This window comes from Culex quinquefasciatus, chromosome 3 (assembly GCF_015732765.1).
Source record: "Culex quinquefasciatus strain JHB chromosome 3, VPISU_Cqui_1.0_pri_paternal, whole genome shotgun sequence".
Taxonomy (NCBI): Eukaryota; Metazoa; Arthropoda; class Insecta; order Diptera; family Culicidae; genus Culex; species Culex quinquefasciatus.
The window spans coordinates 174,619,859-174,646,059 of record NC_051863.1 but is presented as its reverse complement, the minus strand read 5'-3'; the positions used below and the strand labels follow the sequence as shown (position 1 = coordinate 174,646,059).

At 33.6% G+C, this 26,201-nt stretch overlaps 1 protein-coding gene across 5 annotated transcripts in view; it reads right to left on the bottom strand.

Annotated features, from left to right (window-relative positions):
- LOC6047867 (guanine nucleotide exchange factor DBS) overlaps positions 1-26,201 on the bottom strand; it is a 216,319-nt gene that overhangs the window by 2,074 nt on the left and 188,044 nt on the right. For all 5 annotated transcript variants that reach the window (XM_038266278.1, XM_038266279.1, XM_038266280.1 and 2 more), the window contains 7 exons: positions 20,625-20,810; positions 15,105-15,307; positions 14,621-14,735; positions 10,409-10,606; positions 10,136-10,341; positions 1,999-2,392; positions 1,807-1,933 (listed from right to left, as the gene is read on the bottom strand). In XM_038266278.1, coding sequence (XP_038122206.1) covers positions 1,807-1,933; positions 1,999-2,392; positions 10,136-10,341; positions 10,409-10,606; positions 14,621-14,735; positions 15,105-15,307; positions 20,625-20,810 — 1,429 coding nt within the window. The remainder of the gene's footprint in view (positions 1-1,806; positions 1,934-1,998; positions 2,393-10,135; positions 10,342-10,408; positions 10,607-14,620; positions 14,736-15,104; positions 15,308-20,624; positions 20,811-26,201) is intronic.

Sequence of the window (26,201 nt, the reverse complement as noted above, 5' to 3'; positions counted from 1 at the left end):
TTTGATTTTTAAGTTTAAAACTTAAATTTGAAGGTGATGGCACGATTTTTTTTCGTTCAAAATTTTTGAGGAAATAGCCTAAAATGTTACTAAAAGACTGACGAAAAATGCAGGATGGTATGTCTCTCCTAAAAAAATACAAAAATCATTTACTAAAACTGTTTTTTGAAAAGTGGTCTAAACGTCAAAATTTTTAAAAACCGGTAGTGGGAATCGATTCTCCAGACAATTTTACATAAAAGTCTCCATATTGACCATTGTCCTATGTCCAATCCTTGGGAAGATACAGCGGTTTTAAAAATAAAAATGTTGAAAAAACGGGATTTTTGGTGGTTTTTAACAATTTCTATATGACAGACTTGGTTTTTCAGTCTCGTAAATATTTTTAACGGAAAGCTCGTCCAATTTCCCATAAGTTTGCCTTTGACAGCATTTAAATTGGATGTAAGGGCTTACAGATATAAGCTTAATTACATTGCTTATAACTGAAAATAGAATATTTTTTTCAGTGTGGTAGAAACCAGGATAGTAAATTTGATTACGTAAATATATAAACGTATTTATTTATTTATTATTTTGACGTTTAGACCACTTTTCAAAAAAACAGTTTTAGTAAATGATTTTTGTATTTTTTTGAAGAGATATACCATCCTGTATTTTTCGTCAGTCTTTTGGTAACATCTTAGGGTATTTCCTCAAAAATTTTGAGCGAAAAAAAATCGTGACATCACCTTCAAATTTAACTTTTAAACTTAAAAATTGAAAAATAACATAAAAGTGGCGTGTATTTTTGTTTCAGTGTATTTTTATCAGAAAGCCCGTCCAATTTCCTACTTTTTGATACGATGCAACGGCTTCGAGATACAGTAATTTCTAAATAGCAAAATATTTAAATACCTTACGCCCTTCTCAAATGTTATTCTCGAGTACTATTGGCTCCATATACACAAAAATGACTTATATAGGCCTAGGATAACATGTCTAAAAAGTTTCATTGAAATCGGAGAGGGTCGGGTACAAAAGTACCAGAAAAAATCCTGATTTGAGCTGGAATTGCTCTGTCTTATTTTTTATTGTCGAGCTTAAGTATGACCCCTAAATTACGCTAATCCCCCGGGACAAGCTGATGATACCGAGGATGATACCGGTGTTGATCTTTTCACGCTTCCCGAGTGTTTCGCTTTTGCTGGAGAGATGCACAAGACAGAGCAATTCAAAGCTCTTAAAGAGCTCACGCAGAAAAATGTTTTGTAGAATCAACCTGTACGAGGTTTGAACCAACATTTTTTTTGTTGATTAAAATCAACAACAAAATTGCGTTGAAACAAACCTTGATTTTCTCATTTCCACAAAAGTCTTTTGTTGTTTTGAAAAAGCTGCTTTGACGTTTTACGTTGATTCAACAAAAATCATGATTTTCAAAGTTTTCAAATCAACAAAACGTTTTGTTGATTCAAATATGCCTTATTTTTTAGCGTGCTGATGATGAAGTACATCATTTAGACTTCCACTTTTGCACTAAAAAATAACAGATGGCAGCACAATTCGAACGCCAAACTAAAACGAGGAAACAATTTCCACTAAAATTTCTATTCAAATCATCCAAAATTCGATTTTTTTTAGCATTCGTCGTATTTATTCAGTTTGGCAGAGCCTCGTTGGATAAATAAATGATTGCTGAAAAAATCATATTTAAAAATCGCTCATTTTTAAAAATAATTAATTAAGGAGCTTTTCAGTACCTCCATTTTTCTTCGCAGATAGAACCTTTTGTACAAAAATGCAAGAATTCATCCCGTTACTCACCGATAACTTTCACAAACCACCAGCCGGCGCATCCAATCTTTAGAAGCTCCACAATGTCCGTCTCCTTCATAGACACTTCGGAGTTGCCCATTGCGCAATAGTCCGCGAGCGATACAAATTTATGACCCTGAAAAAAAAACAGCAAATAAGTTATCTCTACAAAATCCAACAAACTTGGTTATTTTCTCCAACCGGAAGTACTCCATCCTCTCCGCCGCCACCACCTCCTCCTCCGCCGTGGGTAAACTCGTCCTCGCTGTTCGAATAGTCCGAGCTCCAGGCGTTCGTCTCCTGGTTGTCATGTTCCGACGAGGACGACGAAATTCCCGTCGCACTCATTATGCTGTCCTGGTGGCCTACTTGGTTGTGGCCGTGGCCATGACCACCGTGGTCATTGGCGAGGTGGGCTAACCGTGAGATCACATCCTGACTGACGCCCATCATCGGATGCTGGATGTTGTTGGCCGGCTGGGTCTGCTGTGGCGGGCCCTGCGGCGTCGTCATCGTTTGGTCACAGCTCATCGTTCGGTTCGGGGTGCCGTGCATCGTCGGCGGGACGTCCCACGAGGACGTGTGACGAAGGGGTCTGCGGGGGGAAGGGAAGGAAGATGTTTGATTAGTTAAAATTTTGTAATGTTTATAATGAAAATTATCTATTCCAATATTTCAATTCAATGTCCCATCTGTTAAGGAAAATTAACATAAAATAGACTGTATTAAGATATAGCTACTTTTTTATGCTTACGATTTTTTAAACATTTTATCATTAGAAATTAATTCTCAAAAACGTATTTTTTATGTGTTTGGGCCATTAACGATATCTAAAATTTCGTGTCAATGACAACACATTTTTTGATAAAGAGCTCCGCTTTTAAATTACAGACAGTTTTCGGTTAATATTTTCAAAAAATGTGCAGTTGTTTTTAATTAAAAAATATTTCTTGCAGAAAAAACGCCCCTGCATAAAAATATTTTCGAAAAGCTGAATTTTTTTTTTGCTTTTTAGACTTAGTCGAATGGACTACTAGTTTTGAAAAATGTGATTTCTCAGTGTCACCTAATCAATCTTTTGTTTCAACTGACGATATCTCGAAAACTGTCGGTTCGATCTTGAATGTTTAAAATTTTACCATGTGTGGAATTTTCAACTTTTTCAATAGAAGAAATTCCAAAATTTCTGAAATCAAGCTAAACATACACAGAAAAAAAATCATGGTAATATTACATCTGGGAAGGGGTACATCTTTTATCTCAGAAAAAAAGGTGTTATTTTACCTCTGGAAATGGGTAATTTTACCACTATTCTGGTGTAATGTCACTTTTTCAGTCTAAATTGAGGTAAAAATTCATCATAAAAGAGGTAATATTCAACCTTCCAAAATTACAGCTTCCAAATTTACATTATTTTTTTCTGTGTACAAAAATGTAAAAAACGAGTTTTAAGCACATTTAAAATGTCAGGATTGATTTGAAAAGAAGCTGGATATTTCATAATAATTCAGAAATTCTCTACCAAAACCGAAACGGATTTTATTTGTATTTTTTATTTGGCTCAAACTTTGTGAGGGCCTTCTCTATGACCAAAGAAGACATTTTGTGTCATTGGTTCACCCATACAAGTCTCGATACAATTTTGGCAGCTGTCCATACAAAAATAGTACGTACATGTTCGAAAATCTGTAACTTACGTAATCAAAAGACGCAACTTTTGGTACCCATACATTTATAGGTCATCGCTGAAATTTTAAAGTGAAAAAGTTGATTTGAAACGACTTTTTAATGTTTCGTACGCCCTTTTCATATGTTAGGTTATATATTGCCGATACAACAACTTTTTTATAGTACTGTACAACGAAATACAACAAAAAAATATATATATTTTATTGATCGATCTAATCTATTTCTAAAAACATTTTCAGATGGAAAATCAAATTTGCAATCGAAATGACTAAATGAACTCGCGATATCTTGGAAACTATTTGTTCAATTGCCAATGTTTGAAAAAATATACCTTTGGATAAAAATCTGTTTAAAAAAATATTATTTAGAAATTTTATTAAAATTAAAATCTTTGAAATCAGTGTTCGAAGCCCTTTTCAAAAAGTTAATGTCGATTCCAAAATTGCGAAATTATTTTTATTAAAAAAGTAGAAATTAGCATTAGCATTAGCATTTGGAGGACGCCCCACCACCGGAAGGCTCCACAACGCTTATCCCACTGTTTGGTCTGGTTGTGTTAGACCCTCATCCGGAACAATAATCCAACACGGGAGATACCATGTCTTCATCTTTTGATGAGTGTGTAATAGGGTGGTCCAAATCCGGACTTTTTTGGGGCTACCCCCTAAAATCAAAGATTGACCCATCACTAGGCTAAATTCCAAATTTGAGCTCATTCTGACCACGGGAACCCCTCCCTCCAATCGCTTAAAATTTGTATGGGAAAAATCGTCAAAATGTATGGAGAAAAGCAACTGTTTTACTTTTTTACCTGTGGAAGGCACCATTATTATCCAATTCTTACCATTTCTCAAATGTAGAACCTTTATTAAATTTAGAACAACTTTCCCGAAGACACCATATTTTTAGGATTTTTTCCCGCGAAGTTATTAGCGCCCAAATCTGACCATTTTTGCGCGGCCAGCTGTAAGGGGCTACCTAACAACGATGTTTAATTCCAATTCGTACACGCACGTGCTCTCTCTCAGGTTCAAACTCTCTCACGAGCTTGCTCGCCTGCCTGTCTGCCTGCCTGTTTACTTACAAGCGCGCGCTGTTTCTCTGCTTGGATTTTTGTTGTCGTCGTCGTTTTCGTTTGCCTTCCGTTGCGCTGCGTTCCCGGCATGTTTATTATAATTATAACTAAAATAGCAGGATTTATTTAAGATATAAAATTAAATGTAATATGTGACTAACAATAGATAACATATTATCAGAGCGTGTGAGAGAGAATAAAAATTTTGATGAATTAGTTCATCCTTGATCGTCATCCATCCATCGTCATCTGTCTATATTAAGTAAATTTTTATATAGGGATATATAGGGATGATTTTTTTTCCAAAAAAAAAATACAGGTAAGCTGACAAAAACGAAGAAAAGTTGCAGTATTTGTTGCAGGTGGTCGAGGAACAAAGAAAGAAATTAATTTTAGAGAGTATGAATGAAAACTTGTAGCAATAATTGTAAAATTGCCTTGATGTGTTTGGATCAAGGCAATTTTACAATTATTGCTACAAGTTTTCATTCATACTCTCTAAAATTAATTTCTTTCTATGTTCCTCGACCACCTGCAACAAATACTGCAACTTTCTTCGTTTTTGTTTATCCCTATATTTATAAAAATTTACTTAATATAGACAGATGACGATGGATGGATGACGATCAAGGATGAACTAATTCATCAAAATTTTATTCTCTCTCACGCTCTGATAATATGTTATCTATTGTTAGTCACATATTACATTTAATTTTATATCTTAAATAAATCCTGCTATTTTAGTTATAATTATAATAAACATGCCGGGAACGCAGCGCAACGGAAGGCAAACGAAACGACGACGACGACAAATCAAGCAGAGAAACGCGCGCGTAAACAGGCAGGCAGGCAGGCAGGCGAGCAAGCTCGTGAGAGCTTGAACCTGAGAAGAGCACGTGCGAATTGGAAATAAACATCGTTGTTAGGTAGCCTTACAGCTGGCCGCGCAAAATGGTCAGATTTGGGCGCTAATAACTTCGCGGGAAAAATCCTAAAAATATGGTGTCTTCGGAAAGTTGTTCTAAATTTAATAAAGGTTCTACATTTGAGAAATGGTAAGAATTGGATAATAATGGTGCCTTCCACAGGTAAAAAGTAAAACAGTTGCTTTCTCCATACATTTTGACGATTTTTCCCATACAAATTTTAAGCGATTGGAGGGAGGGGTTCCCGTGGTCAGAATGAGCTCAAATTTGGAATTTAGCCTAGTGATGGGTCAATCTTTGATTTTAGGGGGTAGCCCCAAAAAAGTCCGGATTTGGACCACCCTAGTGTGTAATACAGCCCAGGGCATAAGGGGGTCCACGCCGGGTCCAAGCTATCCTCAGGGAAATGAAGGAATGTTAGTAAACACCTATCTAAAGTGCGCAGGGACCCCTACGTCACCTTAGTGGTATAGATGTTTGTAGGGAGGTTTTGGATTCAATGTTAGTAGGAGAGGTAGAACCCTAGGATATACCCCGAAAGGTATTGCGGGCGAATCAAGTAGAGTTAGTTTTTTTATTATTAAACAGTACAGATTGCACAGTGTAAAAGATGCATGATTTATAAATATTCTATTTAAAGCAACGACAGACATAACGCGACGAAGCCGTGCATGAATAAATTGACTGTTGTATTACTAAACCAATCATTTTCTCCGGTAAAAGCAATGTTGATTAAACACAGTTTTAAGATATCTGCTATTAAACTCAAGCTATCGACTGTAAAAGTAAAGAGAAGTTTATATTTTCCTTTAAATTATTATATGTTTAAGCGAAATTCGAGGTTGTAAATGATTTAACGCATAATTAGAACCTTGATTTTAAACTTTTACAGCGATGCAGAGGAGACAAAAAATATTTATTTGTTTGTTTTATTTAATAAAATGTAAGAGTTAGAAGTTAAAGTTTAACGACCGATTCAAAGGCATACTTAGTTAAAATTTAAATGTTTGTGTAATGGGATTAATCAACATATTTAATATTTTTTTCAATAAATACAATAATAATGTATATCTAATAAAAGAACGCAAAAAAACACTCAAAAATCAAGAGTAAAGAAAAAGGAAAGGTCTCACCCGAGTTCTGCAGATTATTCGGTCATCTGGTGATGTGCAATTCTCTGCCGATGATCAAAAAACATTGGAGGAGCCAGCACGCCAGCACTACTGTGGACCATTCCATCGTTCAGCCATCTCACCTCCACAAGTCTAGCAGGAAAGCTTGTCCCTTTCACTCATTGAACACGTCAAACGTCCGGCAACATCCTTGCGGATAGAAACTCAACCCTCTAAAGGTGTATTCACATTATACCGCATCCGCAGCCGCAGCCGCATCCGTATAAAATTTGACAGTACGGACGCACAGTGCGGACGCGATTTCTTCAATGCATTTAATATGCAGTCATTCACACTGTTCCGCATCCGTGTACGGATCCGTACTGCGGATACGGATGCGGAACAGTGTGAATGGCTGCATATGAAATGCATTGGAGAAATCGCGTCCGCACTGTGCGTCCGTACTGTCAAATTTTATACGGATGCGGCTGCGGATGCGGATGCGGTATAATGTGAATACACCTTAACTCTCCCCCACGCACTCGCTGTGTGAAAATCCGATTCCGGTTCCACACCAGGTTCAGCGACGAATGCAGCAGTTCACTAACACTCGCGATGTCAAAGCTGCTAAGATTCTTCAAAACAATATGAGCTTTAGTAACAGCGATCAAATTAGACTCAGAAAAACACTACTTGATTTCTTTCCCCGAAGCAGATTCTACAACTACGCCAATTTTAGACGAACCAGACGAACACAATTTTCTCACTTGACAGTCTCAACACCCGTTGCCACTTTACTCATTTTTCGGCAGCTCTCCCTCTCTCTCTTTATTTTTGGATTTCGTTCCCGAAAAACAACCCCTCGGTTTGCACTAAATGCCACCTGACATCTTTAAATGTATCCAAGGCTTGGTTTGACAGTACTAATTCTTCTCGCTCACTCATCTTCCGGAGGGCGTAGCCCAACTTTTCGAGGCCACCTCTTGCTGGTGAGAGGCTTCCTAAAAAAGCAAAATTCCGGCACTTTTCGCGAAAAAACACCAGACTCCAACCACTCCCACCATAAAAACTACCTCCGCGAAGACCACTGCCACCGAAACTCGCACAAACTCCCAAAAATCAGCGAAAAACGACCGAACCGACGACCGCAGCAAAACACCTGGCCTGTCATGTGAGAACATCATTTATTAAAAAAGTAGAAATTTACATAAAAGTTTACATGGCGGAAATTTTCTCAGCCTTCCAATGCATCTTAGAGCGAAATGGTTCATCGGGAAATTTCTGAGATATCTATTTTTAATTTTTTTGTTCTAAATCCCTAATTATTTATTAAAAAAAAATTAATATCAGTTCAGGAAACTTGTCAAATGATGTTTTTTATGTATCATTTACTCATCAAAATGTGCAAAATAAGGTAAGAAACAACTTTGTAGAAGGTTGCAAATCGCTAAACATTTTAAAAATTAAGTTTAACAGAGTTTTGGAATATATGGGATTTATTCAGAAATGAAAATCATAAAACCGTATTTAAACATAATTTTTACAAGAATTATTAGATTATTACATAATTTTGTGTACAAATATCACCCGTCTACTCGGATTTAGCTTGAATTAAGCTGATAAAACCGTTTTTTGCAAGTTTGAGATTGATAAGGGTAAAAATATCATATTTCCTCAGCCAAACATTAACCAGTTGCATGGATACAAAACATGTTTTATACTCGAAATTGAACTAAAAATTACTGTGGCAAGCTTCAGGAGAAAAACTTTTCATGAGTATGAAACGATTTTTTTTGATTTTTATTTTGTATGAAATGATCAAGGAATCAGCTAAGACATCTTATCTTTTTGAAACGTTTTACAAATACTTTGATTTTTGTTTAAATAGTTTGGAATTGAAGCTTCTGTTTGATTTTTTCTGTTAAATAATATTTTATATTTGTTTAAATTTAAAAAAAATGTATGTGACGGTGTTTTCAACATTCAAAGTTAAAACACACGAATTTTATTCCTATATTTAAATGCATTTTCAACAATAAAACTTTTTTTTCGTTATTTCATATTCATGAGAATATTACTTTTGAAGCTTGCAACAGTAATTTGTAGTACATTTTCGATTTTAAATCATCTTTTGGATCCATGTTCCCGGTTCATGTTTGCTTAAAGAACTATCATATTTATTTATAAAATAAACCTAACAATCTCAAACCTGCAAAAAACTGTTGTATCAGCTCAATCAGAGCAGACACGTGATATTTGTACACAAAACTTATGTAATTATCTTTTGATTCTTGTAAAAATATTTTTAATACGGTCATATGATTTTCATTTCTGAATAGATCACATAAATTTAAAAACTCTGTTAAACTTAATTTTTAAAATGTTTGGCGATTTACAACCATCTACAAAGTTGTTTGTTGCCTTATTTTGCTCATTTTGATGAGTAAATGACACAAAAAAATATCATTTGACAAGTTTCCAGAATAGTTATTATAAAGTTTACAATAAATAATAAAGGAATTTAGAACAAAAAACATAAAAAATAGATATCTCTGAAATTTCCCGATGAAACATTTCGCTTTTAGAAGCTGAGAAAATTTCCTCTAAGACACATTTGACAGCAGCCAAGATTTTTTTTTCTTGAAATGTTTGTTCTACAAAACACGCCGTGTTTAATTATTTTTACATTAAAAATCCATCCAATATAGCGAGATGAAAAATGAGGACCAATCAGTATAATTTATTACAAAATTATAACTTTAAGAGGCTGTGTCTCAGTTACCAACAGTACAATCAACAAAGTCAAAAAAGCAAAGTGCCAAGTGCAAAGCAAGTGCTTTTTTCATAATGTTTTTTAAAATTGCCGAAAAATGTAATTTTTAGAGAAAAAAAACCTCGAAATGCATATAAATTGAAAAAGGTGTTCCATTTTATGTTTTAAATTATCGCCAGATTTTGCGCCAGCCCAAACTCTATTGACTCATAAAAAAATTAAAATTTAAAAATACGATTTTTGGAATTCAGCCTTAATGGTAAATACTGGATATTTCTCGTGTACACTGAAACCCCGCTGGTTCGACACCCATTGTTGTCAAACGAACGGGGTAACTTTTTAGTTTGACACGCTCTCTACACGGAGCACACACACACACACACACTACCCAACAGTGAAAGTGTCTGTGAGCACCGTGTAATAAGTGACAGTTCGTCACCGGGGGTGTACTGTACCTATTTTTCTGAAAACTCTTAATCATAACTGCTATTTAAAAACCTACTGAAATTGCTAAGACAATTATTTGAAATAATAGCGTTGATAAGCCAATTTCTTTAAAATGATTTTTTTTTTATTTTTTGCAAAAATAAATTTAAAAATCTAGAATGTTTCAACGTTATTCAAAAGTTAATAAATTTTAGAAAAATTATATTGTTTATAAAAACTTTTCCTGTCACGATGACTTTGCTTACCACGTATTCTCAACAAATATTTTGAGTTCGCTTACATGAAAAATTAAATGTTAAAAAAACTCGCAACTCACTTGTGGTTCAGTCCGTACTGCTTGATTTTCTCTCCCTTGAGTTCCTCCAGCTGGTTCAGCAGAACCCGCTTGATTTCCGCGACCCACTTGTTCTTGATGTCCACCGTGCCGGCCTGGATGGTGTGCACCTCCTGGCGACCCTGCAGCCACACCTCGAACCGCCGCGGGTCGCCCCGAACCGATTCCGTGAGGCCAATTTGGGACATCTGTGGAAATAAATTTGAGGGGTTAGCTTTGTTTAAGGTCGATTCGCACGCGTCCGCAGAAGCTCGCCTGTAGCCAGTGCTTGAACTGGTAGGTGCTCTTGTTGTGGCCCGTTTTGGAGCCCTGCTTGCAGAACAGCATCGCCTTCTGGTACAGGAAGATGTGCCGGTGTTGGGTTTTGAGCCGCAACCGGAGGTCCTTTTTGCTCTCCGTCCACACCTGGAACGAGTCCTGCAGCAGCAGTTCGCCCTGCTGGGACAGATCGGCCTTCGCGGGCAGAAAAAGAAAGGAAGAGAAAACGAGAACCGTTTTTGCGAGTTGCCTTGACTTACCTTTCAAAGGCACTCAGTTAATTTTGCTTGTTTTTGAGTTGGGGAGCGTTGCCCCCCTTAATCCAAAATGTCTTTTTTATTTGCGAAACAACGCTCACCCCACGAAATTTCGGATAACGATTTGTGGATCCTACTATGAAGTTTCGATACTTTTACTTTCTTGCCTTGTGGATAAGTGGATGTAATAAAAACAGCAGATCTTATTTGTCCAATTAGGCTCCAAAATGTGGTGGATGTTATTTCGCTGAAGGTGAAAATTTTGCGCAGATTTTAAGGTAAGAGGGAGAGTATTGATGTTTTTTTAGGATGTTAAAATTATAGTTAATCCGATTGAAAATTGATTAGATTTTAAATTACAAACTTCGTAAAGAGTTAAAAAAACTTATTTTTGTTGCTATTCAAATTAAAAATAATTGTTTTGGAACAGTTGAACCAGCCGTCGGCTGAAAAACTTTATTAACTTTTTGAAACTGGCAGGTTGAAAATATGTAACCATTACCATTCTTTTTTACTTTTCAGATAATTTGAGTGATTGCAAACGTAATTGCATTGTTTTGATTTACAGTCATGCCTCGGTTTAGCACCGCATATGGGGGATGCAAACCCGAGGCGTGCATAACCGAGGCACAGAGCTTATGGGATTTTGGCTATATGGGAGACATTGGCTTTAATCGTACGAAAAATCATGCAAACATCAAAAAATTATAGTGTTTTGAAATCGGGATGATGTCAGCTATCCATTAAAATTATTATTTCATGAAAATTTTCACAAAAATACGTATTTTTTCTGTATTTCGAAAATGCATTTTTTTTTCTCTAAAGAAACCAAAAATATATTGTTATTGCAATATGGGTATCAAATGATCAGGTTTTTTTTTCATACATTTTGGATGTAAGGGACCATCCATAAACCACGTGGACACTTTTTTGGTAATCTGTTACCCCCCCCCCCCCCTCGTGGACAATTGTCCATACAAAAAAAAACTTTTTTGTATGGATCGTGGACAATCGCCATACCCCCCCCCCCCAGAAGTGTCCACGTGGTTTATGGATGGTCCCTAATAACAACGTTTTTAGAAAATACTAAAAAATTTCACAAAACTACGTTTTTTTTTTAAAAATTCCAAATTTCCATTTTAGAATATGGGTATCAAACGATCGGGATTTTTTCATACATTTCGATTGTAATAACAACATTTTTAGAAAATACTCAACATTTTCACAAAACTACGTATTTTCGAATAAAATACTCAAAATTTCCGTTTTTACAATGTGGGTATCGAACGATCGGGATTTTTTCATACATTTCGAATGTAATAACAATATTTTTTTGAAAATACTAGTTTTGTAAAAAATTAGAGTATTTTCTAAAAATATTGTTATTCAATTTTGATTCGAAATGTATGAAAAATCCCGATCGTTTAATACCCATATTGTAAAAATTGAAATTTTGAGTATTTTATTCGAAAATACGTAGTTTTGTGAAAATTTTGAGTATTTTCTAAAAATGTTGTTATTACATTCGAAATGAATGAAAAAATCCCGATCGTTTGATACCCATATTGTAAAAATTGAAATTTTGAGTATTTTTTTCAAAAAACGTAGTTTTGTGAAAATTTGGAGTATTTTCTAAAAATTTTGTTATTATATCCAAAATGTATGAAAAACCTGATCATTTGATACCCATATTCCAATAACAATATATTTTTGGATTCTTTATAGAAAAAAAATGCATTTTCAAAATACAGGACAAATACGTATTTTTGTGAAAATTTTCATGAAATAATAATTTTAATGGATAACTGACATCATCCCGATTCCACAACACTAAAATTTTTTGATGTTTGCATGATTTTTCATACGATTAAAGCCAATGTCTCCCATATAGCCAAAAACCCTAAAGCTCTGTGCTTCAGTTAAGCACTGGGCCGAGCTTAACCGAGGCAGCTGAACGGTGCAAAACCGGGGCAGTGCAAAACCGAGGCGTGCAACACCGAGGCATGACTGTAACTGATTATTTTGTAATTTTATGCATTTTTGTTTTATTTCATCAATAATTACAATTACAACTCAATTGCATAACCAACCCTAAAATTTAAAATATTGTTAACAAACTAAAATTGTTTTTGTTTATAGTTTTTATTAAAAAAATTAAATAATTTACTTTGCTTGATTTTTATTTTTTGATTAATATCAGAATCAGTTAAATAGAAGAGAGAAAGAAAATACACACTTTTGATTAAAATGACAATTATTTTCCAAAGCATTTATTTTTCAATTTGAAAATATCAAATATAATAAAAATTCTATGATCTCATGAAAATTTATTCTTTAGTAAATATTTGTGATTGCATAAAGCTTGTTTTCATTAATCATGTATAAAAAAAACAAATATCAATCATTGAGTATTGAGCTCCTTTTCTATCAAATTAACCTTTAAAAACCTGCAAAAATCCTAAATTATTATAGACAATTATTTTTTCGAAAGGTAAAGAAAATTCCCAATAAAATTGCCTGCGAGACATTGACAATTAAACCTCTGTGGTTGCTGAAATACAGCGGATAGAAAAAAAAGAAACAAGACAATGTAAGTTTTTTTTAAGTCTTATCCAACCTTTTATTTTCTATATAAATATTTGAGAAATTAATGGACCTTTTTTCAATGTTCAAAAATGAAACAATTGTAAAATTTTGTGAGTTTTCGAATTTTCACAAATGTTTCATTTGCCAAAATAATTATACCCTTTTTTGTTTGGCGATTAGAGTGGTCTAATCAGAAATTGGGTGGTTAAAAATTTAGTTTTTTGATAATTTTCACAAAAAACCTAATTTTTCAAAAGTGATATCTCTGTAACGGCTCTCAGAATCCTGATAATGGATGTCAACCATTTTTGGGAATGTTGCTTAAAACATCCTGAAAAAATCATAGAAAAATACTTTCAGCTGGGAGCTCCCAGAAAGAGGGAGAAAAAAAATGAAATTACCATCCAGAATTTCAACTTTCAATAAGTAGGGTGGTCCAAATCCGGGCTTTTTTGGGGCTACCTCCTGGAATCATAGATTGGCCCATCATTAGGCTAAATTCGAAATTTGAGCTCATTCTAACCCCGTGAACCCCTCACTCTAATCGCTTGAAGTTTGTATGGGAAAAGTCGTCAAAATGTTTGGAGAAAAACGTACAGTTACCCGAGCAAAACAAAAAAAAAACACTTTTGATCAGGTTAATAAACACAATTACTTTCATAAAATGAAATAAAAACAGTTTTTTTTCTGTATTGAAACTGAATTCATCAACCTTAATTTACATTTGTTTCAATGTACAAAGTTTTGCCAAAAATCTGTTGAAAGATGAACAATAATGAACATCAAATAACTTTGGGTATTTACGAGAAAAAATGAAGAAAGGCTGACATTATAATTTGAAAACGATTTGCGATTTTTAAACAATAAACCTCGCAACGTTCTATAAATGTTTGTATATTTATTATCATTAGTTTTTTTTTAAAGTTCTCACTTTAGTTTTTTTTATTTTGTATCGAGTAGTTATTTTGAATTAACGGAAAATTTAAGATATTCAATTTTAGATTTTTTTTTAAATCATAAAAAATCTTGAAAGTTTTTCATACTTAGGAAAGATTTTTTTTTTAGATTTTGTACTGTCAAAACAATTATTTTTATAGTCAATTCTTCAATGAAGCTTAGTTTTTAAAAACCTGCAAAATAATTGTAATAATTTTAGAAAACATCTTTCATTCATCCTCTCCCATCTGCCATCCTCCACCCACAGCGAAAGACCACACTCAAAAACATTGTCGACTGCAATTCAAGTGCTTCATCCCATCACTCTCTTTGTTTCACTTTTGCACAATGTTTCACACTCTTGTTTTATTGTGATTTTCTTTCTCACTTACGCTCTCGCGGGACTGTTGTTCCTGCTCGCTCTACTTACGGGAAAACCGGTTATTGCAATTTGATGCATCGAATCGTTGACACATTTGAGCACCACCAGCATGCAGTCGAGGGCCTTCTGCAGCTCCCGGGAACACGTTCCGGTGTCGCTGAATCTGCGGAATCCACACGCCAAGGGTGGTTTTTGGAGCGAAGTGACGGGGGGAGACATTTTTGTTTGGATTGGGCATGAAAGGTGACAACGATTTTTTTTCGGTGCAAATTTATGAGGACATGATTACGGGTGAAATGCATTTTTTCGGAGGAGAAATATGCAAGAGAAATGGAGGAAAAAGAGAGAAAAAAGTGAAAATGTTAGCAAATTTGCAAAAGTCACTTTCAGTACTACACTAGGCGCGTCTGGGGAGCCAAAAACCCATAAATTTCAATGGGGGACACACTGAAATAAAAGTTGGTCAAGCAAAATGTCGGACAAAGCATAACAAAAAAGGGAAATATTTCATTTTTTCAAAGCAATGAGTTACTTGAGCAGGTCCTTCAAGAGCAGCTGATACTTGGTGATTCTTTGTACTGGTTTCAGCAGGTACGCGGCCAGCGGGAGTTTGTGGCCGAGCTTTTTCTGGCACTCTTGCAGAAACAGGTGCGTGTCCACCAGGGTTTCCCGGAGGCGCTCCGACCGGGGGATGTTCTGACAGTAGTACGAGTACAGCCGGAAGAACGTGTCCCGCTGGAATAAAAAAAGAAAAATTGTGTAAAGTTAATCATCATTTAATAACTATTACTACTGATCTTTATGGATAAGCATGATACTTTTAGTTCGACTGAATTACCGAAACCCATTTTTTTCTTCTGAAAATTATATCTCAGAATCCTGACAAACTCATGGGAAATTGGACGAGCTTTCCGGTAAAAATATTTTAGAGATTGAAAAATCAACATTTCAACGTTTTTATTTTCAAAACCACTGTATCTTCACAAGGATTGGACATAGGGAGCGTTCTTTTATTACGTAACGCGAAAAATCGGACTTTTAGACCCCCTCCCCCCCCCCCTCGTAACAAAATTTCCATACAAATTTTAAAAATTTTGTATGGAGCGTAACACGGCCTCCGACCCCCTCCCCCTACTGCGTTACATAATAAAAGAACGCTCCCATAGGACAATGGTCAATATGGAGACTTTTATGTAAAATTGTCTGGGGAATCGATTCTCATCGATTCAATCGGTTTTTGAAAGTATTAACGTTTAGCCCACTTAAAAAAAATACAGTTTTAGTAAATGATTTTTGTATTTTCTTAGGAGAGACATACCATCCTGCATTTTCGTGAGTCTTTTTAAAACATCTTAGGCTATTTCCTAAAAAAGTTGAACGAAACAAATCGTGACATTCAAAAATCTTATAGAAGTGGCGTGTATTTTTCTTTCAGTGTATTTTTGTCAGAATGCCCGTCCAATTTCCTATAAGTTTGTCTCTGATCTTTTTTTGAAATGATGCAACGGCTTCGAGATACAGTAATTTTTAAATAACGAAATACAAAAATATTTAAATAACTAACGCCTTTCTCAAATGTAATTTTTGAGTACAATTGGTTCCACACAGAAAAAAAATGATATTCATCAGGAAATGGTGACAGATTTTGTGGCAAAAAATGATTAATTTTACCACAGAAAATGATGAATTTTTATCAGTTTTTGATGAATATTCATCAGGTTCACATTTTTACACATTTTTTATGTAATATTACTCAAAAACAGAGGTAATATTTAACCTACCTTATTTTCAACATTCCAAAACTCAACTTTTTTTTTCTGTGCATATTCACAAAAATTGCTCAAATACACAGAAAAAAAGTTCAATTTTGAAATGTTGAATATTTGGTAGGTTGAATATTACCTCTTTTTTGAGTAGTATTACTTAAAAAATGTTAAAAATGTGAACCTGACGAATATTCATCAAAAACTGATGAAAATTAATCATTTTCTGGGGTAATATTAATAATTTTTTTTGACACAAAATCTGAAACCATTTCCTGATGAATATTACCATCATTTTTTTCTGTGTATAGGCCTATGATAACATGTCTACAAAGTTTCATTGAATTCGGAGAGGGTCGGGTACAAAATTACCAGAAAAATTCCAGATTTAAGCTGGAATTGCTCATGATGATTGATATTCTCAAAAAGTTTATTTGAAAATTTATTTTCATAATTTTATGGTTAATTTAGTTATTTATCAACTTCAGACTAACAAAAAAATCTCATCATTAAACTTGAATTGCCTGAAACTTTGTGATTACTTTTTTTAACCAAGTATGTAATTTCGCATCATCATGTTGTCTATACAATCTACATATAATTTTGGAAGTTATCTGTACAAAAATGCTATTAAAAAAATCAAAATGTGTTTTTTTACTGATTGAGCCTCATGCAAAGATGTAAATATCGGTGGACCCTAGAAATCAAATTTTTCCTTTATGTGTTTTTTTTCTGTAAGAATCTTTATCTTTGCATTCAAGATAAATAGTCAACTGTTATAGAGAAGAAATTTTCCTGTCATTTCGTGAACAAATCTAAATACAAAGTGAAAACACATTACACTGATATTACTTGAAAACGATGAACTTTATATGCACATTTAGAATGTACTTTTTTTATTTAAAATTTGGTTCTATTATGCACCTAAACTTGGTTTTCTCCGTCCATAAAATATTGATTCATGAATATTTTGATAGCATTCTTTTATGGACAGTTGTCAAAATTGTATGAATACTTATATGGGCGTATAAATTAATGCAAATCTCGGGTGAGTTTTCAAAAAGCCGTAAGAGCCCCCGTGATCCCGACACTAATATTCGTTTTTCTCCGAATTGTAACAAAATTTCATTTATTTTTAGTTTACGGCACTTAAAAAACGTTTAGATGGACAATCTTAAGCACTTTGAAATTGTTTTTTCGCAAGTAGGTCGAATACCGATGCAAAAAAGGTTTTGTTTACCATTGGCTCTTACCTCTTTTTGAAAACTAATCCGAGAAATGTTCTATTTGGTAATAAAAAAGTACTCAAAAATGTATGACAAATACAAAGAAAACCAAAAAATTGCTCAATCTGTGCAGAATTTCTCTTCATATTATGTACTGAACAGTTCCACATTGTAATCACACTCTGACATTTACATTTTGATAAATTGTTATTAGAAGTATAATTTAATTGCTCATAAATGAAAGCTGATTTTTTTTTCAGTGTAGTTAATTGAATTGTGGTTACCTGAATGGTAAATTAGCTGATATCGATAAACCAACGCGTTCAATTGAAATGCGGTTAAATGAAAACTATGTGCATTTCGGCGAGCTTATCTGGAAAAATATTTTCGAGACTGAAAATTTACGTCTAACAAATTAAAATGGGTAAAAAACCTCCAAAATATCCACAAATCGTTTTTATTATTGAACAATTCTCTACGAAATCGATCTTTTTTCTTCAATTTTAATTTTTGTATTTTTTAATCCGGCTGAAACTTTTTCGGTGCCTTCGGTATGCTCAAAGAAGCCATTTTGCATCATTACTTTGTCCATATAATTTTCCATACAAATTTGGCAGCTGTCCATACAAAAATTATGCATGAAAATTCAAAAATCTGTATCTTTTGAAGGAATATTTTGATCGATTTGGTGTCTTCGGCAAAATTGTAGGTTTGGATATGGACTACACTGGAAAAAAATGTTACACGGTAAAAAAACTTGGTGATGTAAAATTAACTTTTTGTCACTAAAACTTTATTTGCAAAAAAAAACCCTTTTTATTTTTTTTATTTTTTGATATGTTTTAGAGGACATCAAATGACAACTTTTCAGAAATTTCTAGGTTGTGCAGAAAATCTTTGACCGAGTTATGAATTTTTTAACACTTACTGATTTAAGAAAAATCGAAATATTGGTCGCAAAATTTTTTCAACTTCATTATTCTATGTAAATTCTTTTTTGCAATAAAAAAGTACTGAAATTTTGATAAAGTGCACCGTTTTCAAGTTAAACCCATTTTAAGGTGACTTTTTCGGAAATTATCGCAGTTTTTTTTTTTTTTAATTAGTGCACATGTTTGCCCACTTTTGAAAAAGTATTTTTAAAATGCTGAGAAAATTCTCTATATTTTGCTTTTTTGAACTTTGTTGATACGACCCTTAGTTGCTGAGATATTGCCATGCAAAGGTTTAAAAACAGGAAAATTGATGTTTTCTAAGTCTCACCCTAACAGCCCACTATTTTCTAATGTCGATATCTCAGCAACTAATGGTCCGATTTTCAATGTTAAAATATGAAACAATCGTGAAATTTTCCGATCTTTCCGAAAAAAAAATTTTCAACATTTTTAAATCAAGACTAACATTTCAAAAGGGCCAAACATTCAATATTACGCACATTTTTTTTTTAAATTAGTGCACATGTTTGCCCACTTTTGAAAAAAATATTTTTAAAATGCTGAGAAAATTCTCTATTTTGCTTTTTTGAACTTTGTTGATACGACCCTTAGTTGCTGAGATATTGCCATGCAAGTGTTTAAAAACAGGAAAATTGATGTTTTCTAAGTCTCACCCAAACAACCCACCATTTTGTAATGTTGATATCTCAGCAACTAATGGTCCGATTTTCAATGTTAAAATATGAAACAATCGTGAAATTTTCCGATCTTTTCGAAAAAATATATTTTCAACATTTTTAAATCAAGACTAACATTTCAAAAGGGCTAAACATTCAATATTACGCCCTTTTATAATGTTAATCTTGGATTAAATTTTTTTCTAAATATTTTTTCGAAAAGATTGGAAAATGTCGCGAATGTTTCATATTTAAACATTGTAAATCGGTCCATTAGTTGCCGAGATATCAACATTACAAAATGGTGGGTTGTTTGGGTGAGACTTAGAAAAAAATCAATTTTCCTGTTTTTAAACACTTACATGGCAATATCTCAGCAACTAAGGGTCGTATCAACAATGTTCAAAAAAGCAAAATGTAGAGAATTTTCTCAGCATTTTAAAAATATTTTTTTCAAAAGTGGGCAAACATGTGCACTAATTTAAAAAAAAATGAAAAACTGCGACAATTTCCAAAAAAGTCACCTAAAAATGGAATTAACTTGAAAACGGTGCACTTTATCAAAATTTCACTGCAGTACTTTTTGATTGCAAATTTAATTTTACATTGAAAAATGAAGTTGAAAAATATTTCGATTTTTTGAAAAAATCAACATTGATTAAAAAAATCATAACTCGGTCAAAGATTTTTTGCACAACCTGGAAATTTCTGAAAAGTTGGCATTTGATGTCTTCTAAAACATATAAAAAATGAAAAAAATTAAAAATAGTGTTTTTTGGCATATCAAGTTTTAGTGACAAAAAGTTAAATTTTTTTTTTACCGGGTATCATTTTTTTCCAGTGTAGGCACCAAAAAAGTTTCAGTCGGGTTAAAAAATACAAAAAAATCGAATGACCGAAATCTGAGAGAACTGCTCTATTATTTTTTAACAAAAATATGGTTTTCTTCCATGATTTTTGTTTTTATTTTAGGATAGACATTAAACAATAAAAAAAATGATAATAGTTAAGTTGCTTAAGTTATTATACAGAAATTCCATTTGAAAAGAGCACAAATAAAAAAAAGTTTTAAGATCTGGCTCAATTTTTTTGGGTTTCCTTGGCAAAAATACTAAGAATCGTATTTTTTGTTTGGCCTTTAGGTCACTACACCATACTAGGTTAGTCCCAAAAGTTGTAATTTTCGTAATTTTTGGCAAAAAAACGCTTTTTTTCAAAAAAGTATAGGTCATCGCTGAAATTTTAAAATTATCGCAGTTTTTTGCCGTTCCGTATATTAAATGTTACATTTGCAATTCAGAGATTTGGAGAACCATTCAACTGAGATCAAATCATAAGCCTTTGCAGGGAGCGTACATACCACAATCTGCTTGAATAAGCAAACTTTGGGTATTTTCAAACATTTGAAGATTCGTTAAAAAAAATAATAATTCCATTCTACTGAAACTTACCCTCTGCACGAAGCACAGTGCGACTAGTTCCGTGGTCGAGATGCAGTTCTCCAGGTCCTTCAGGAAGATGTCGTTGTGGAAGGTGTACAGCTCGTGCAGGTTCCCGAACAGGATGTCCGCCTTGCCCTGCAGGCCCGGCGGCACCAGCGAGCTCATCTCCTCCGACAGCATCTCGTCCCGGTAGCCCTATTGGAAGAAGAAGAAGAAGACACCAAATTTCGATTAGAGTTTGATAATTTTGAATAAATTGGACAAGGGTCTGCAAAGTGGCCATTTCATGGCTGTTCGTGAGCCAAGAGCATTTCTGAAGAAGTCGTTATACTCTCCCTAAGGTGTGGCGAGCTGAGCGTGAGGTTCAACAACACTTTCGTCGAAATCGAACTTGGAAAGAAAAGAAATTGAAATGTGTGTTTGTTTGCCGATAATTGCTAATTACACACTGGACTGCACTCGGAACGCCGAAGTGAATCACTCTCGAATCATTTGCTTTAGCCAGATCAAGTGATAAATAAACAATTTCGTTTCGTCCGAACAGACCATATGGCGCTGGTGGTTTCACCTTGACCATTCATGGGGAAAAATGGTGCCTAAATTGGGTTCAAGACCATCTTCACGCTCCTCACAAAAAAATGGTAGCGAAAAGTTTGACGTTCGTCAAGATCAAGATAAAATCGCAAAAAAAGCTAAGCAAGCTATGATTTATCATCATTTTTCATCTTTCTATTTTCAATCAAAGCAATCGAGCAGAAATCATAATCACAGTAAGCTGACGCGGCTTCACTTGTGATAATTGCGGTTTGTTGTTGGTTGCTTTGTTTTTCGCAGTTTTTTTCCTTCCGCAAACATTTGCCCCGAACAGTTTGTTTGATCTATTTTGAGCTCACCGTTTGTTACAGTTTCCGTCATTTTGTACAACTCTTGTTGATGTTTGTTTTAGTTGTTTTTGTTTTGCGTTCAAATGGAAACACAAAACGAGTTCCTAGTCGAATAATTTGCGTCATTTTGGTGTTGGGTCAAAGCAAACCGAATGCTCAAAATTTCATTAATTTATCCTGAGCTAATGAAAATATATATTTTTGTGTTTTTTTAAGTTTTTTTTTGCTTATTTTTTGCTGTTTGTTTTTTTGTATTTTGTTGTTTTGTATTTTTGTGTAAAGTATTTTAGTATTTTAGTATATTACAGTTAAGACTCGATTATCTAAAGTTTCGATTATCCGGAATTTCAATTATCCGAGGGTTTGTATGGGACTTCGGATAATCGAATCATGAGCAAAACATTTTTTTCGTATTTTTTATTGTCTTGCTTTTAACATCAAATTCGAGTTCTGCGCCCGATTTTAGTCAAATTTGGATGATTGATTGCCTGTCTAGGTCGTTGCTAGGTCCTTCCTTCAAAATTGGTCTGAAAAATCAGGGGGCAAAAAAAAATTTCCAAAAAACTTCAAAATTTCCATGAAAATAGAAGCCTAATCAACTGAAAACAATCTAAAATGCATTTTTCTGCATTGATAATCATATTAAGCATGTTTGGACTTGTTTAAAAATGTTTTGAATTTTTATGTAATCCCAATGTCCAGGCACCGCAAAAATTTTATTTTTGGCAAAAAAATTTTTTTTGTCAATACTCAGATATTTTGGAAACTAATGATGGCAAAACAACTGGGCAGGTGTATAATACATTTTAAAACACGTTTTTTCATTAAAATGTTGGCTCGAAATTTCAATAAATATACTTTTTTATTTTTTCGTCCCCCTCCCCCCCGACTTTGGTCAGATTCGAGGGACATAAACATCAAAAAAATATTTGCAACAGCCTAAATTAAAAAAAATGCATTTTTTCAATTTTTCATCACCGCCATTTTGGCCACCATCGTGGATTTAAAAATTCTAAATCACTTTAGTAGTTCAGGCGTCATACCTTAGCTCGAGACTCAAAAATGAAATTTCGAAAAAAATGTGATTCAATTATCTGAAGTAAAATTTTGCCAAGGTCTTCGGATGATCGGCAAAATTTATTTTAGAAGTATTTTAGTATTTTAGTATTTTAGTATTTTAGTATTTTAGTATTTTAGTATTTTAGTATTTTAGTATTTTAGTATTTTAGTATTTTAGTATTTTAGTATTTTAGTATTTTAGTATTTTAGTATTTTAGTATTTTAGTATTTTAGTATTTTAGTATTTTAGTATTTTAGTATTTTAGTATTTTAGTATTTTAGTATTTTAGTATTTTAGTATTTTAGTATTTTAGTATTTTAGTATTTTAGTATTTTAGTATTTTAGTATTTTAGTATTTTAGTATTTTAGTATTTTAGTATTTTAGTATTTTAGTGTTTTAGTATTTTAGAATTTTAGTATTTTAGTATTTTAGTATTTTAGTGTTTTAGTATTTTAGTATTTTAGTATTTTAGTATTTTAGTATTTTAGTATTTTAGTATTTTAGTATTTTAGTATTTTAGTATTTTAGTATTTTAGTATTTTAGTATTTTAGTATTTTAGTATTTTAGTATTTTAGTATTTTAGTATTTTAGTATTTTAGTATTTTAGTATTTTAGTATTTTAGTATTTTAGTATTTTAGTATTTTAGTATTATTTTTTGTTGTATTTATTTTTGTATATTTTATTTCTTTGTTTTAATATTTTTGTATTGTTTTTTTTTATTTTTGTATTTTTGCAACGGCTTAGCAAAAACAAAAGAAAATGACATCAAACTCGTTGTAATCCAACGTTTAAATCGCCATTCCGCTCCAAACACCATTACGTGATCCATTATGAATTTTAAGGCCTAAACCCATCCCAATCATTCTGTGCACAAGCCGTCAGTCAGCAATCTCAAAGGGTTGCCGTCATCTTAGCACGGTGCGGTCATTCAGACGTCCATCACGTTTCACGACTGCCGCGGCATCGCGTTTATTCCGCTGCACTTTATCAAAAGACTTGATGACTTTGTGACCGATTCATAAAAAAAACCTGAAAGTGGTTAAGTGTTACGCCCAGCGCACCTGAGCATTGCTTGACCTTAAGTGGACCCAAAAACCCATTTTTTTAAAAACTTCTTGTGTGCCGTGGGATTGGGTGACTTTTCTTGTTCGTGGAACCGGTTCTTCCTCATTTTCGGGGTAACATGCAGCTGTCAGCAGGGTTTGTTTGACAGTCATTTTGATTTTTTAAAGTGATTTTTAGCTTGGCTTGGGAAAGGAGCGCGACACGTGTAAAACTACTGCTGGACACGTGTGCTGTAACGTGGAACAAGAAACGAAATCTGGAACTGATTGGCGCCGTTATGCAACTGGCGCTGACCAAACGTAGTAGCCTGCGGTGGTCACTTGATTCAGTCATATGGTATCAGTTCATCATCCAAGTAGTCTGCGCGCTCGGTGGTGGTGTGATTTACCTGATTGAGCTCAGCCAAAACGGTTCATTTTTATTGCATACATTAATTTAATTAATCAAAGCAAGCAGTTCTAGTCTGCTTTGCTCGCATTCAGCAGGCTTGTCAACGAAACACCGCAAATGAGGTGGAAGTCGTCGCCGCAGCCGCCGGTGTGGTTTATGTGCTTTTGATTGGTCTGGCCGGGTGTCAGTAATTTTATATGGCCTTCACGGTTTCCCGATTTGGTGCCGATGCCGGCTCGGGGGCAAGATTGTATAATAAAAAGGTATTTCCCCGATTTTGGTGGTGGATTTGGTAACGGTCTTCCGGTTTTGGGGCGCAAAGTATTGAATAATCGAGAAGATTCCAATCTGACATTTATGGTGATTTAGATCGAAAGTGACTGATAGAAATTAGCCAACTCGGATATCGGACTTAATTTAACGACAGTTTGCGATGCTGTTTTGTACTGTCAACTTTGATGACATATTTCATTAATCAAAGCAAGCTTGTTTAAAAATCAGCAAGGCTGATATGGGAACGCCTTCGACGTTCGATTACAGCGTTTGAAAAGCGTTTTGAATTAAAATCTAGTTTTAAGTAGTTCAGTATACAAAAAAGGAGGATTTCCTTCTGAGTAGGGATTAACCAAGCAAGTTTCTTTCTAATGTTTAGCAAATTAAACAATTCATAAACCACGTGGATAGTTATTTATTACTCAAATTATTTCAAATTAGAAATTAGAAAACAGCGATCTTTACCATTATTTTAGCAAAAACCACAGTTAAAAAAAATCTCCTTGCCATTCTCCAAATCCGTTCTATTTTTAGCTCGTCCTGCTTAGAAAATGTTATATTTTGGGTAAACATATTCTGGAGTTCAAATAAAAAAAATAAAATCATATTTTTTAAATAAGCAGAAATTGAAGTTCATGAGATTATCAAGAGGAGAATTAGCTTTCCGGGAGTTTTTCAGGGGTGCTCATACGCTATAAAAAATGCGATAAATTCTTTAAAATCTAATACATTTTAATTATTCTAATTTCCGATATTTGAAAAAAAAAAATCCAGAAAATCATAATTTTAAAACCAAGAATTGATTTAATCTGGCAAAAATCATTTTGAGGAATCAACTTTTAGTTTAAAATGTTAATTACAAATGTTTCCGTATAACTGTTTTTTTTGAATGGTTTTTCGAAGACATTTTTTTTTCTATTGCAAGATTCCTCAGCGCAAGGCGTCCAAAGGATTCAAGATATAAATGTTTTTTTTCGAAAACAAAAATGGCCGCCAAATGGCCGATCGTGAATGATACCTTTCAGAGACTTAATATTCATAGAAATGTCCGAAAATGACAAATTCATTATCGGAGTAGAAACTTGAAACAAATAAAAAAAAATGTGTTTTTTTTTCTTTTCTATGGTAGCAAATTATTTTCATTATACCTACAACCTTTTACAAGTAACTGGGATTTAATGATTATTTTCATGCATTTCGTCATAGTTTGATTTTTTCATTTTCTGTAAATATTATTATCAACAAATTATCTGGGAAAGGGAATCACATTCAGAAATTTTTGGAGAAAGTCACTTTTTATTTTACGAAGTTGGGCATATCTATGCCTATATTGAACCAAAACTTATACTTTTTTTTGGAAATTTGTTTTGAAATCTATACACTACAACTCACAGTGGGCAAAATGGAACCCAAAATCGGACTTAATTGAACGCGGCTGGTTCCCTGGTTTGAAAAATAGTGTTTCTTATGTAAAAAATCCGGGGAATCAATTGATGATGGTTTCATCCACCGCACGAAAGGGGGTCCATTTTGCCCCAATTCCTCAATTTTCTAAAAAAAAATCTTGAAAAAACGGTCTGTGTCAAGAGCGGAGGCTTTATGCGGCCATCCAAAATGCATTTAACTTAATTTATGTAATAAAGGCCCAGGAATGCAGTAAAAGTAACCACATACACCGCAAAAATCATCTAGGGTCCATTTAACCCCGATTCCGCTATAAAAGCATTTTTGGCCGTTTTGAAAAGTTAGGTCAGATTAAAAAAATCTGAATATATTTTTATCGTAAAGATCAGACAATTTTACATAAAACGACATTTTGCACTTGATAGTTTGACACATTTAGAAATTAAACTAAATAAAAAGATTGAAGAATTAGTTTTGGGCCAAACGCAGAATAATCTGCCTAAATAA